General features: G+C 44.9%; 1 protein-coding gene across 4 annotated transcripts in view; it reads right to left on the reverse strand.

Annotated features, from left to right (window-relative positions):
- MOV10L1 (Mov10 like RNA helicase 1) overlaps positions 1-14,677 on the reverse strand; it is a 69,156-nt gene that overhangs the window by 12,675 nt on the left and 41,804 nt on the right. Inside the window, exon 27 of one of the 4 annotated variants that reach the window (XM_065665197.1) lies at positions 4,329-4,546. The exons of the other annotated variants lie outside the window; for them this stretch is intronic. Coding sequence (XP_065521269.1) covers positions 4,531-4,546 — 16 coding nt within the window. The 3' untranslated portion in view covers positions 4,329-4,530. Of the gene's footprint in view, positions 1-4,328; positions 4,547-14,677 lie in introns of those variants that run through there. 4 annotated transcript variants of the gene reach the window in all.

Below are 14,677 nucleotides of genomic sequence, written 5' to 3' on the forward strand. Positions count from 1 at the left end.
GAGGATCCCTGGCAGCAGATGCAGGCTGTCAGTGCCACATGCTCCTGAAGAGCACTAAGAATGAGAAGGCAGGAGAGATGAAACCTGAAGCTGTCACCATCACTCATTTAATTTTCCTTTGCTCCTCACCCTCTGTAGGGTCTGTGGCTCTGTATTTTATCAGCCATTAGTATACAGTCTTTCCGTTCCAACAACAGACAACTGAAACTCTGTGTACCGGTTACTGCTGTTACCCAAGGGGTGATGCTGAGCAAGGTGGACTACGGTAATAGTCCACTGCTAGTAAACTAGCTGTACAACTGATCGTCTGTACAACTTTTGCTCAGACTTACATCATCATAATCATTTTGCCATGCTTTTCTCTGCTGTTGACGATCTTGTCCTGAACATTGAGAATGTTGCTGAAAGACCAATTTACTAATCCTCACTTTGTCCGCTCCTTTCTGAATACTGTCTTTTGCCCATCCAGTTACTTAATTCAAAACAAGCTGCTTGCTTTTTGTTTTTGCAGGCTTCCCATGGTGTTTCTCCTACCTTTCCCTGCCTAAGCCCTTGCCATGTCTGTTATCTAGGTGCTTACTCTGGATGCTTCCTCATGTTTTCCCATGAGAAGATAATGCCAGCCTTTAGTGACCATTTCCGAGGAAGCTTGGCGTAAACATCTACAACCTTTAAGAATATAGGAGCAGCCATCCTGGGTCCTTCTAGTCCCTTATATCTTCAAGTGTGGCTGTAACTGGACAATTAAAGAAGTATGAAAATGAGGCAACCTCTGTTGATGCCTTTTCCCTAACACTGTCCCAGCTTCCAACTATATTTGGGGAATTTCCTGAGCTTGTGACTGTGTAATAACCCCCAGAAGGTTTCTTCTCAGAGTATTTTTTCTGGTCTCCTGTTTGGACTGTGCAAATTTCTGGCCTCCACAGCCTGTTTTGTTAAGGAATTCCACAGGCTTGCAATCTGTTGTATAAAAACCACCATGCATTGTTTGTTTCAAACATAATTTAATTTTATGTGCCTTAGTTATGGGAAGGTATTTGGATCAATCCCTGTCCATCTTTTCCATGATGCATATGCTTTTGTAGACATCTGTTGCATCTTCCCCTAAATTATATCTAGTTCCACATTTAGTGTGCAAGAAGTCCTACTGGCATAAAAAAAATAAATAAATCAGACACTATTTTTAAATTAAATGATATCCACGAGTAATTTATATTTCTCTTTTGAAGCTTGCTTCATTATAATGCCATTATTTGATTTAATTGTATCGATTTTGTAGTCTTCCTTGGCTATGTTATGCCTGTAGCAAGCCAAAGAGGCAGTCAAGATGGAGCAGTGCTGTCAGACCAAAACGTGAGCAAACAGAAACCTGTAGTAGGACAGGGAGTGGGACATGGAAAATTACTGTCATAATTTACAGACAAACACGGTAGCCAAGTGTCTCAGTAATAACATGCTGGCATGTATGCTGCTGGGTAATCTAGACAGCGATCAGGCTGTGATAAAAATCCTGTGCTAATAAATATTTCATAAGCTGCTGGTAGGGTCAGAAATTGATTTACAGATCAAAGTGGAAAGTCATGTGTATGTATTCTAATGAATTCTAACAAAAGATCAAAAAAGGAGTATTATTTTTGGACAGTTTGAAGGAATTGGTTGGTGTTACCATACCGAATATATTGATTCCTGAAGAGAAAGTGTGCGTGGCTTTTTAAAATCTTGTTTTCTGAAGTTCTGCAAGTTCAGAAATTTAAAAGCAACTGAGTAGAAGTGAGAGATTGATTGCAAATTCTGACCTGTAGTGTTCAGGATTTGCTTCTAAGCAAAGGGTATGCTACATCTAGATGTAGGGTGAGATTTATCTATTTGAACATGAAAGCATCTGAGCTAAACACTGCAGAGCACTATTCCTGAATCATGTAGGAGGAGGAATAACTGAATGTAACTGTGCAGTTCATGTGACTAAATGCAGAGGTCCCCTTCAAAATGCGATGAATCATTTCCACATTGTAGGTGTCCAGAGCTTACACATGAATCCCACTTACTGTCTATTACAGCTTGTCCTAGCTTAGGCATTTCCTCAAGGGTGACTGCAAGCTCTCCTTGTCCTTGTCAGTTCATAGTCACTTGGGAATTGCTGCCTTTTAATCTGGTGGTTTTAGTGTCAGTCACACTACCATGAATCTGTCACGCAGTCCTCCAGATTGTCTTTATTGGAAAAGATGCAGTTTCCCTGATAACACTGCTGAGGAGCAGAACTGGAAAGTGTGGGGCGTTTCTTGCCTTCAGCCAAGGCTGTGACTGTCATCCATACAGCCTCTACCCCATCAGCCCTCCTTGGGAATGGCATCCTTCACTGAGCAGTGGCGTGGCAGCAGTGTGGTCTTCACACAGACCAGTTACTTCCGTGGTTGCCCAGCTGCTCTCACTAGGCTAGGTCTGCAGTTAGTGCTGCCACAGCTCTGCAGGTACTGCTGTCTGCCTGCATGAGCAGCACCCTTCCTTTGGTGAGAGCAGTCATGCCTTTGCAGATGCACAGTGAGGCAAGACTGTGTAGGGTTGGCAATGGGAACTGGCAGATGGCAGTGAGCTGTGACAATGGGTCTTGGCACTGAGGTGAGAGTTTTGGCAGTAAAGTGAAGTCAGATGCCAGAGTGAAAAGTGGCAACTGGCAATCACTGCTGGCATGGTGATAAGGCTTTGGCAGTAAGAGGAGGTTCTGTGCTCCCTGTTAAGAAAAAATGACTCTTAACAGTAAGATGTGATACTGTTGCTGACACTGGTGAAGTATTTTTTTTGGCAATGCATGTCTCCTTGCAAATAGATCTCTTCTGGGGTTACTTAGAATAGAATAGACTATTTCAGTTTGAATGATCATCTAGTCCAACTGCCTGGCTACTTCAGGGCTGACCAAAAGTTAAAACATGTTACTAAAGGCATTGTCGAAATGCTTTTTAAACACTGATGAGTGTGAGGCAGCGGCTACCTCTCTAGGAAGCCTGTTCTGGTGTTTGACCACTCTCTTGGTAAAGAAATGCTTCACAAAGCCCAGTCAGAACCTCCCCTGGTGCCATTCTGAGCCATTCCCACATGTGCTATCACTAGATACCAGGGAGAAGAGATCAGCACCTCCCTCCTCACTTCCCCTCCTCAGGAAGCTGCTGAGAGCGAGGTCTCAGCCTCCTTTTCTTTGAACTAGATGAGCCCACAGTCTTCAGTCGCTCCACAGGACATTCCGTTCAGCCCATTCACCAGCTTTGTTGCCCTGCCCAGCACTGCACACAGCACTCAAAGTGAGGCTGCCTCAACGATGAATACAGTGGGATAATCACCTCTTTTGGTCTGCTGGTTATGCTGTGTTTGATGCACCCAGGATGTGGTTTGCCCTGTTGGTTGCCAGGGCACACTGTTGACTCCCACTGAGACTGCTGCTGACCAGCACCCCAGATCCCTTTCTGCAGGGCTGATCTCCCGCTACTCCTCTCCCAGTTTACACTTGTGCCCAGTATTACTCCATCCTAGGTGCAGAATCCAGCATTTCAACTTGTCAAATTTCATCCTGTTAAACATGCTCCAATGCTTCTGTCTATCTAGATGGCTCTTCAAGGCCTTCTGTCCCTCAAGAGAGTCAACAGCACCTCCTGGTCTGGTATCACCAGCAAACTGGCTAGTGATGCACTCAACTCCTGCATCCAGATCATTGATAAACAGTTTGAAAAGAACCGGCCCTAGAATTGAACCCTGAGGAACATGGCTGATGAGTGGCTGCCTGCTTGAAGTAGCCCCATTAACTACAACCCACTGAGCCCTGCCTTTTAGCCATTTTCCATTCCACACATTGTAAACCTGCTCGTCCCACAGCTAGATGGATGTTGTGAGGGACAATATCAAAGACCTTGCAAAAATCCAGAAAAGCTACATCCACTGCCTTACCTTCATCCGGGAGGTGGGTGACCTTATCATAAAAGGATATCAAATTAGTTACACAGGACTTCTGTGAACCCGCACTGACTGTGCCTGATGGTTGCACTATTCTTTAAATGCCTTTCAATCGTACCCCGGATAATCTTCTCCAGGAGCTGAGGTAGGACTAACAAGTCTGTAGTTCCCTAAAGTCTTTCCTCACATCCTTTTGTAGGCTGGAATAACACCGGCTAGCTTCCAGACAGGAGGGAGCTCCCCAGGCACCCAAGACCTTTGACAGATGATTGAAAGGTGTCCCGCCACAACATCCACCAGTTCTTTCAGAACTCTGGGGTGAATCCCATCAGGCAGGCGAACATTCAGCTCATACAGTTGGTCCTTTACGATTTCAGCGTCCATAAATGGAAAGTCACAGTTCCACACTCGTGTTCTAGCTCACAGTTCCACACTCGTGTTCTAGCTCGGGGCTTGTGCTCTAACGCTAAGTGGAGAAGACATTTGTTCATCCAGTTGAGGTATTTATCAGTCTTAGAGGTATGTTGATTAATCCGTAAACATCATAACTGTTAATCAGTTACATCTTAGGCCTCCAATCTAAAGGAGAAGTCAGACACATAATAAACTATGATAATTATTTTAAAAGCTATTTTATATGCAAAAAGCTAAAACTATTTCCCAAAGACTTCCCAAAGAGTTATCTACAACAAGCAAGAAAATTAAACAGGGAGTACTTCTGCATCCTGTGATGTGGGACTTTTCCAGCATTGACCTAGTGCTTTTCTTATAACGTCATTATGGCGTTGACTGTGGAGTCAAGAGAGCTTATGGTGGTGCAAGCCAAAAGGCTGTATGGAGCCTGAATGTGGATGTTCTGTGGGGCCTCAGTACTGCAGCTGAAGACAGCGAGACACTGTTCTGAAATGCTTCAGTAGCAGAGACTGCAGCTGCAAACAGATTGCTCATGCCAGGAAATGCACAGCGTTAAGAAGGCTGGGCATGTCAGTGCATAGGGCCTGGAGGTGAAATTACCAATGTGAGACTGAAGAGACATTCAGACAGAGCCCACTGAAGGACAGGAACTAACACCAACGGAAAAACTAAGAAAAGAACATGTTAAAAATTAATTTGAATTTCATTTTGGAAGTTTGTATTGATTTCAGGGGAGACTAAAGATGAGGATGTATTGTGTATTATACTGTTTTTCTCTGGGGTAGAGCTAATTTTTTTCATAGTAGCCGCTATGGGCTGTGTTTTGGATTTGCTCTGGAAACAGTGCTAATAACACAGGGATGTTTCCGTTGCTGCTGAGCAGTGCTTGCACAGAGCCAAGGCCTCTCCTGCTCCTCACACCACCCCACCAGCGAGCAGGCTGGGGGTGCACAAGGAGCTGGGAGGGGACTCAGGTGGGACAGCTGACCCCAACTGACCCAAGGGATATCCCACACCATATGGTGCTATGCTCAGCGTAAAAGCTGGGGGAAAGAGGAAAGGGAGGACATTAGGAGTGATGGCTTATTTCTTCCCAAGTAACCATTATGTCTGATGGAGACCTGCTGTCCTGGAGATGGCTGAACACCTGCCTGAACATGGAAGTGTTGAGTGAATTCGTTGTCTTGCTTTGCTTGTGCACACAGCTTTTGCTCTACCTATTCAAGTGTCTTTATCTCAATGCACAAGTTTTCTCACTTTTCTCACTTTCTCACTTTTACTCTCAGTTGCTGGCTGGGGTTAAACCACGACAGCATTGAGTTGATGATGACTTTATATTTGTATCTTTCTGTTGCCAGAGGACAGCTTGTTTCTTGTTTTAGTCTCTTGCTTCAAAATTCCAAATTCTGACAAAAGAAAGCAAGGCACATGCTTAACTGCTTTGCTGGGTACAGATTGCAATCAGCAACATTCTTTCAAACTCCACTCTGAAGCTTGCAAAGTAAAGGCTTCATCCTGCCAAGCAGCGGTATTAAATATCACATGGGGGCCATCATAACTCAGTTCAGAGTAGCAAGCAGCATTAAAAGTTGAAGTAAACTTGTGATGCAAATGCACAAGTAAGTACAAGGGTAAAGCAGTTGATGTCATCTACCTGGACTTGTGCAAAGCGTTTGACACTGTCCCACACAACATCCTTCTCTCTAAATTGGAGAGATATCAATTTGATAGATGGACCACTCGGTGGATAAAGAACTGGCTGGTCGGCCGCACACAAAGAGTTGTGGTCAATGGCTCAATGTCCGGCTGGAGACCAGTAACGAGTGGTGTCCCTCAGGGATCGGTGTTGGGACTGGTCTTGTTTAACATCTTCGTTGCTGACATGAACAGTAGGATTGAGTGCGCCCTCAGCAAGTTTGCCGATGACACCAAGCTGTGTGGTCCGGTTGATATGCTGGAGGGAAGGGATGCCATCCAGAGGGACCTTGACACGCTTGTGAGGTGGGCTGATGCCAACCTTATGGAGTTCAACCATGACAAGTGCAGGGTCCTACACCTGGGTCAGAGCAATCCCAGGCACAGCTACAGACTGGGCAAAGAAGAGATTCAGAGCGGCCCTGCAGAGAAGGGCTTGGGGGTGTTGATCAATGAGAAAATGAACATGAGCCAGCTTCAGTGTGCGCTCGCAGCCCAGAAAGCCAACCGTATCCTGGGCTGCATCAAAAGGAGAGTGACCAGCAGGTCAAAGGAGGTGATCCTGCCCCTCTACTCTGCTCTTGTGAGACCTCACTTGGAGCAGTGTGTGAAGTTCTGGTGTCCTCAACATAAAAAGGACATGGAACTGCTGGAACAAGTCCAGAGGAGGGCCACGAGGATGATCAGGGGACTGGAGCACCTCCCGTATGAAGACAGGCTGAGGAAGTTGGGGCTGTTCAGCCTGGAGAAGAGAAGGCTGCGTGGAGACCTCATAGCAGCCTTCCAGTATCTGAAGGGGGCCTATAGGGATGCTGGGGATGGACTTTTTGTCAGGGACCGTAGTGACAGGACAAGGGGTACCGGTTTAAAACTTAAACGGGGGAAGTTTAAATTGGATATAAGGAGGAAATTCTTTCCTGTTAGGGTGGTGAGGCACTGGAATGGGTTGCCCAGGGAGGTTGTGAGTGCTCCATCCCTGGCGGTGATCAAGGCCAGGTTGGATGAAGCCTTGGGTGGGATGGTTTAGTGTGAGGTGTCCCTGCCCATGGCAGGGGGGTTGGAACTAGATGATCTTGAGGTCCTTTCCAACCCTAACTATTCTATGATTCTATGATTCTAAGTAAGTACATATGAGATGGTGATGGCTTTTTTGTCATTAAACCCCAAGTGAAGGGGTAAGAGCCCTGCTGCTAGGGGTGACTTCTGCTGCTAGTCCTGCTTGTTTGAGCATCACAAGCTAAAATATATAATTTGGAGCAAGGAACAGAACTTTCTAGGACTCATAAACCGCTGGGAGCCCTTATCTTACTATGCTACGCATGGCTCGCCGATTGCTTGTCCCTTCTCCCTGGTCCCATTAATCTTGCACTCTCTGCTGCGCACTGACACTACTTCAGCAGGATGGATGGAGAACACTACTGCTATAGCCTATTTTGTAGCATGAGTTGGCATTTTACTGAGAAGTACAATTCAAATTCTTCTCTGAAGAGGGCCTAAAGCTCAGAATTCTCACTTCCTGGGGAAGTGCTCTAACCCCGGGGGTATCACATTGTCTCCTCTGCTGCAGGATGTCAGAATTTTCTTTAATGAAAAATAAAGGAAAATGCTAATGTTGTAATTTTACAGTCGCTCAGAGCATTCAGTTGTGCTTAGTCTTGTTATTTCTGTGCATCAGCCTTTAAATAAATGGTATGTTAAGAGGGACCTTACATCTTGACATATAGAAGAGGGTTTCCTTCTCTTGCATGTTTGTTAAGGAATTCTAGCTGGGTTCTGCACGGAGCTCCAGGTCTGCAAGGTAAGCTGTGCTGCCAGCAGGCTGAGTGTACTGCTGTTACCCTGGAGGGAGTTCAGGGAGAGGGACTGCCGCAGAGGCAAAAGAGAGGCCGTGTCCCAGGAGGTAGAAAATGCAGGAGGAACAGAGCAGAGAACTTGGCACAGGTTTGTGGAATAAGGAGAGTCGGGCTGAGGGACAACAGTGCTGGTTCACAACTGCCCAGCAACTTCCAGCATGTTTGCTTGTGGGTCTGTGATTCTGTACAGGGTTATGAGTACACAGCTCCCCAGTCCCTGCAGCATTGGTCAGACCTGTGTCTGGTTTTGGAGAGATGCACATGCCCTTCCCTGCAGATTCCTTTGCAGATGCTTAACAGGGAGTGAATGTGGTCTTTCCATTTTTTGCTGCCACAGAGTGAAGACGATTCCAGGGAGATGGACAGCTCAAGAAAATGAAGGGGAGAAACAGTCCTCATCCAGGTGGTCTCTAGCCAGCTCTGTATCACATGTCCAAGTAAAGATGTGAAAGGGAAAAGAAACAAGGAGAGGCAAGGAGGTAAGTGAAACTCCCGCATTTTTCATGAGTTTCTGTTCATGCAGTTTGCAGTCTTTTTGATACTGACCGTTAACTGTTACAATCAGTCAGCTGTTCTCACTACACTACTATTTTAACCCTGTTGCATACACTTGCAAAAATAATACAGGTCATTGTTTTTAAGACTGGTATTGCCCATTTAATTGTAAGGAAATGAGAAGGAGCAGCTGTGCCAACATATTATTATTAATGCATTTGAAATCAGTGGGTAATCTACACACTTCAATTATAAGGATTCCCACGTCCCCAAGCCAGCAATCTCAGAGATTTACATTTTAATTTATATTTTATTCTGTAAAGGAAAATAAAAGCCCTCAGCTACCTAAGTCCTTACAATTAATTAGGCACAAAATACTCCATAAAGATTAACAGTGCCTTTATCCCAGGAGTTCTCAAAAAAAACCACAAGAAGGCACTTTAAAATCTGTAAGATATCAGTACAACATGTCTACCAACAGCTCACAATCCACAAACCACCACATGCATTTCACAGTAAGTAATTACTCATTAGAACTGTCGGGTGTGCCATGTATTTGCACACATATGGCATCCTTAATTTCTGTTGCCTGCTTTAAGTGCGTAGTTCTTATGAGGACACACTGTTTGGTTAAGGGATCTATCAGTATGTAGGCTGTGCTCCATAAAACAATATTCACGTCTAGTTCTCCAGTTACAGACTGACAGAAGCAAGTCATGGCTGTATGTACATGCTTTTGCAATCTTGACATCCAGGTGATTTTCAAGCCAGTGCCACTTCGCTTTTGTGTTCCGCATGCATGAGCCAGTCCTACCCTAAATCTTCTAAATGTACTGAACTGCAAAGTAAAATTGCTGAGAGCTTGCTTCAGTACCTGAATGGATTTCTTCAGTCATGTATCATGGCCCTGGAAGCCTGGAGTACCTCCCTTAGAGCCACGAGATCCTCCAGACATTGTGGAGCCACCACTGGCCATCCCATGTCAGCAAGGCAGTATAGTCCCACCAACCATGCTGTGTCTTGTTCTGCTGCTCCTTAAGTGTTGATGGATGAGAATGCAGCATTCATCTTGTTTGTCAGATTTATCATATGCTCTGTGTTCAGTCTCCATACTCAGTGCCTTTACATAATGATGAGCTGTCTCTGTGATCTAGTGTCCCAAACCACAACTGCCAGCAAACACAGAACCAAACAGTGTGCAGGCCCTGCAAAGCCATATGCCTTGGCAGACTAACACAGCTTCTGCCCTTGAGCCTGCTAAGAAAAAGCAAAGTCTCACAATGCACTACAGGGGAGTGCCCTCCTAGAAGGAGCTCTGCATTCCCATGGAGAGGGTGGATTTGCCCCTACCAGCTGCCGTAAGACTGTTTGCACGGCATGAGCTCCAATAACAGTTGATTTGAGCCTGTTAGGCATGGGAGCAAAGGGCATTGACTGTCTCAACATGGCATCCACGTGTGCAGACGTGTGCATACTTTCTAATATGTACCTGCCTCATACAGATAGTTATTTTTGTATATTGCATTAGGGGGGCGGTCAGGCAGCCTTTGGCACAGCCTTTGGCAGATACTGCTGTGTGTGCATTTGGGCATCTGCCTACCCCCTCAAGATGTTCCAGTGTAAACTGGACTACACTGGAAGGACTGAGTGTCCAGATATCAGTTGGTGACATTCTTCATTGTTAGAAGGAAATACCACAGAAAAGGTAACGAAGAACCAGAATACCATCTTCAGTGGTACCTCCTGTCTAATGTTTGCAAATGGCCACGTAAAAATGGGATTTCTTGCACTTATTTCCAGGCGTGGGCGTATATTCTCAAGGATGCCAAAACATGTATTTCTGGATGAACACAATTGGATGAAAACTCCTAATAGAACCAGTGCTTCGCCTAGTTAATAAAAAAGCTGGTTTTAATAATAACATAGCAACAAAGAGTATGCATTAAATTAGAAAATCATCTGGGTTTACTATTCAAGAACTCACACGTAATCATCTTTTCCCCTTTGAATGAGCTTTGACTATAGCCTATACATGAATACTTTGGCTTAATTTCAGCTCAGAGATTTAGAAGTGACTGATGTAAAGAGCTGAGAAGGGAAAAATTCTTGCAGCATTTCTCAAAAAACCCCACCAAACAAAACCCCAAATACACGTGAGAAGTAGAGCCAATTCTCAAGAGGAAAGATCAGTATTGGTGCCACAGATATTACCTTATGCAGCACAGTAAAACTTGGTTTTGCCCATGTCCAGAACTAGCCCGAGTCCAGCAAAAGTAGGCAGCATCTGCATTGCAACCTGTGTTATGACTGCCGTGTTCCTGTGAGTTCCTTAACAGAAGTGCTTGAAATCTGGCTCAGATGAGACTCCTCACAACTTCACAACACAGAATCATAGAACAGTTAGGGTTGGAAAGGACCTCAAGATCATCCAGTTCCAACCCCCCTGCCATGGGCAGGGGCACCTCACACTAAACCATCCCACACAAGGCTCTGTCCAACCTGGCCTTGAACACCGCCAGGGATGGAGCACTCACAACCTCCCTGGGCAACCCATTCCAGTGCCTCACCACCCTTACAGTAAAGAACTTCCTCCTTATATCCAATTTAAACTTCCCCTGTTTAAGTTTGAACCCGTTACCCCTTGTCCTATCACTACAGTCCCTGATGAAGAGTCTCTCCTTGGCATCCTTATAGGCCCCCTTCAGATACTGGAAGGCTGCTATGAGGTCTCCACGCAGCCTTCTCTTCTCCAGGCTGAACAGCCCCGACTTTCTTAGCCTGTCTTCATACGGGAGGTGCTCCAGTCCCCTGATCATCCTCATGGCCCTCCTCTGGACTTGTTCCAGCAGTTCCATGTGCTTTTTATGTTGAGGACACCAGAACTTCACACACTGCTCCAATTGAGGTCTCAAGACAGCAGAGTAGAGGGGCAGGATCACCTCCTTCGACCTGCTGGTCACGCTCCTTTTGATGCAGCCCAGGATACGGTTGGCTTTCTGGGCTGCGAGCGCACACTGAAGCCGGCTCATGTTCATTTTCTCGTTGATCAACACCCCCAAGTCCTTCTCTGCAGGGCTGCTCTGAATCTCTTCTTTGCCCAGTCTGTAGCTGTGCCTGGGATAGCTCCGACCCAGATGTAGGACCTTTCACTTGTCATGGTTAAACTTCATGAGGTTGGCATCAGCCCACCTCACAAGCGTGTTGAGGTCCCTCTGGATGGCAAACATGCACACCTTGCCTACTGCCTGCCCAATCCTGCATGTCCTGAGTCAGTCAGGTTTGCTGGCTGCTGCAGCAGTGTTTGCAAACTCATAGTGTCCCCAGTCAGATCTGATCTGCACGTGTCTAGTAGTCTTTTCCTCAGGATATCCAGTGGTTGGGTCTGAACCATCCCTGCAACCAAACTGCCCAATGCTTAGAAGTAAGCAACAAACTGAAAGTGAAGCCCATTGAACCCACCCAGTAGCCCTGTCCCAGCCCTCCACAGGGCTTGGTAGCTCAGGTCTAGTGTGGGACAAAGGCAAGAAACCTGCCTGAACTGAGGAGGAACCAGAACTCATTCCCCAGGAATCCAGAGTGCTGGCCAATGCCATGCAGGGTTGTTAGTGTGACTGTCATTTTTGCTGTCTACATCTGTGTTATCTAGATTCTGGGGGTACCCACCTTGAGTAAGAAAACCAATTATGATAATGGTCAAGAACTGGAAGAGGCTGCCCAGGGAAGCTGTGGGCTCTCCGACCTCAAAGCTACCAAAAACCCAACTGTACATGGCCCCGAGCAACCTGACCCTGCTGGAGGGGCTCAGAGCAGGGGGGTTGACTACATGATCTCCAGAGGTCCCTTCCAAGCTATACCTATTCTATAGCCTTATGTTACATTGGCAGCATTTCACATCTCTGGAACATCTGGAAAGATGCCCAAATCTGTGAAGAAAATACACCCTTGGGAGCTACTGTGGTGCCAGTGCTGTATCAGTGCTGCAAATCATGTCCCTCCGGTCCTGGCTGCAAACGTTTTGCTCTGTAAGCCATGTCACCCCTAAGAGCTATTAGGGTAGAATTACATGCAACACATCTACCGAAAAGCTGTATTCTCATCTATCAACACAACAGGTTTTTCTTGTAATTCTACAGATGTAACTGATGTAGCCTTGGGCAAAACATTTTTAATTCCTGTGCTGTTAGTTCTGGCAAACCTTCATATTCTGCTGGTTTGTGGCCCTTGTTCTGTAAGACCTGACACTCCTAGTTTATTGTCCTACACAGTCAGCTATGTTAGAAAAGTGGAAATACATTAGTAAGGTTGAGCACACGTGTTTGCAATGTTTGGCATCTGTATGTCGTTTCACACAAATGGGCTCCAGTCCAGCCGAGCTCTCACTGGGTGCTGCTGTAGTGTAGGTGTCATCGTGTGGAGGTCTCCAATACTGACTGGGCTGTACTGAGCCACTTAGAACAGAGAGTATCAGTGATTGATTGAGTGGTTGAGTGATTTCCCACAATGCAGAATTTGTATTATGAAATAATACTGATTTTGGCATAAGCCTCTACTGCTAAAGTTCGAGTATGCCTAAAGCCTTAATCTAAAGTTATTGGTCAAACCCCTTTGTGGGATAAAAACTGTTTGTGGTGAAGTTCCTGGTATAAACTTGGAAGAGATGAAACCGCAACAGCCAAACAGATCAGATAGTGGACAAGGAGGGTAAAGCTGTCCGTCATGATGCACAAAATGGAGTTACACTAAATTAGCATTTTCCTTGGAAATTATTAGGAAGATAAAATTAGTATAGTGTAGTAAGGGGGAGATAACTTATGTATCACCATTATCTACTAGAGCTTGTTAAAAAATAACTAGTCATGTGAAAGAACACCCACTGAGGGAGCCAGTTAATCTGCAGACAATTTAAGGAGCTAATTAAAATATAATCTGAATAATTTTGAACGCAAACAACTGCTTGAACCCTGAAGAAGTTCTATTTAGTCTGAAAACCCCCTATCATTTTACCCATAATTAAAATGGATGAGTGACATGACATGGGGAACTACAGGCTCTCTAGTCTGCCCTAAGGAGGAACTGTAGAGAAGATGTGGGGTATGGTATCATACCTAGTGCCAAACAACAGGATGAGGGCAGAAGCTGCCCCAGTAGGAAGGTTGTGGGATGGATGTGGCTTCTTCCTAACCCTGTTGAATGCACATGTCAAGTCACGTAGTATTTCCTGCTGGCAGGAACTGAAGGCTTTCCAGCTCTGCACAGTGCTGTAAAGTCTCTGTAGCTTCTTACAACTGATGCATTTTGCTGAGAAGCCAAAGAGAAGACCAGGTGTTACATCAGGAACCCCCAAATCTACACCTGAAACAAATTATATCAAATACATTTGGACAAAATTACAGATTAGGTTGATAAACTGAAATAATTTCTTGATGTGACAGACTTTTGGAAGGCATTTATAAGATATTAAATATGTATCTATTATCTTTGATAAAATTACAGCACATGAGTACCTTTCATGCTGATTCACAAGCTGCTCTATATATGACAGTAACAACAGCATAGATATTTGGTGGAAAAAGATTATAAGCTTAGTAGGTTATTCAGTAAAGCTTTTGCTGGAGCAGAATTATATTAGTATATAATGACATTTTCACATTAGAAGAAAAAGTGAAGTAAAAACCAGCCAAGTCAAGCAAGACAGGTAATATCTGCAGAAAATGCGATGCTGCCCTTCAGATACTCAGCTTAGTATCTGTGGGCTGTAGTTGTTCATCACGATCCTAAAGCCACAAAAGGAAAACTAGTCTTTGCAATAGAATCATAGAATAGTTTGGATTAGAAGGGACCTTCAAATGTAACCTAGTCCAGCCCCCGTGGAACATCTTCACCTAGATGAGGCTGCCCAGAACCACATCCAGCCTGGCCTTGAATGTCTCCAAGGACAGTGCATCCACAGCCTCTCTGGGCAACTACTCCAGTGCTCCACCACCCTCATTGTAAAGATTTTTTCCCTCACATCCAGCCTGAATTTTCCATTTTTGTTTTAAAACCATTACCCCACATCCTACTGCAACTATTAGATTATGTTTTCTTATCTAGATGTAAGGTAAATACACAGACATTTTTGATTAGTAAAAGAAATGCAACTGGAAAAAGCTATTGAAAGAATGTTACAGTGGCAACAATCTTTAACAGCTATCATGATTAAACCTGCAAAAACCTAGCTATTACCTGAAGAAAGAAACAAGGTGCCTGTGTAAACCTTGCTCTGCATTGCATGATAGGAA

The sequence above is a fragment of the Lathamus discolor genome, chromosome 1 (genome assembly GCF_037157495.1).
Source record: "Lathamus discolor isolate bLatDis1 chromosome 1, bLatDis1.hap1, whole genome shotgun sequence".
Classification (NCBI taxonomy): Eukaryota; Metazoa; Chordata; class Aves; order Psittaciformes; family Psittacidae; genus Lathamus; species Lathamus discolor.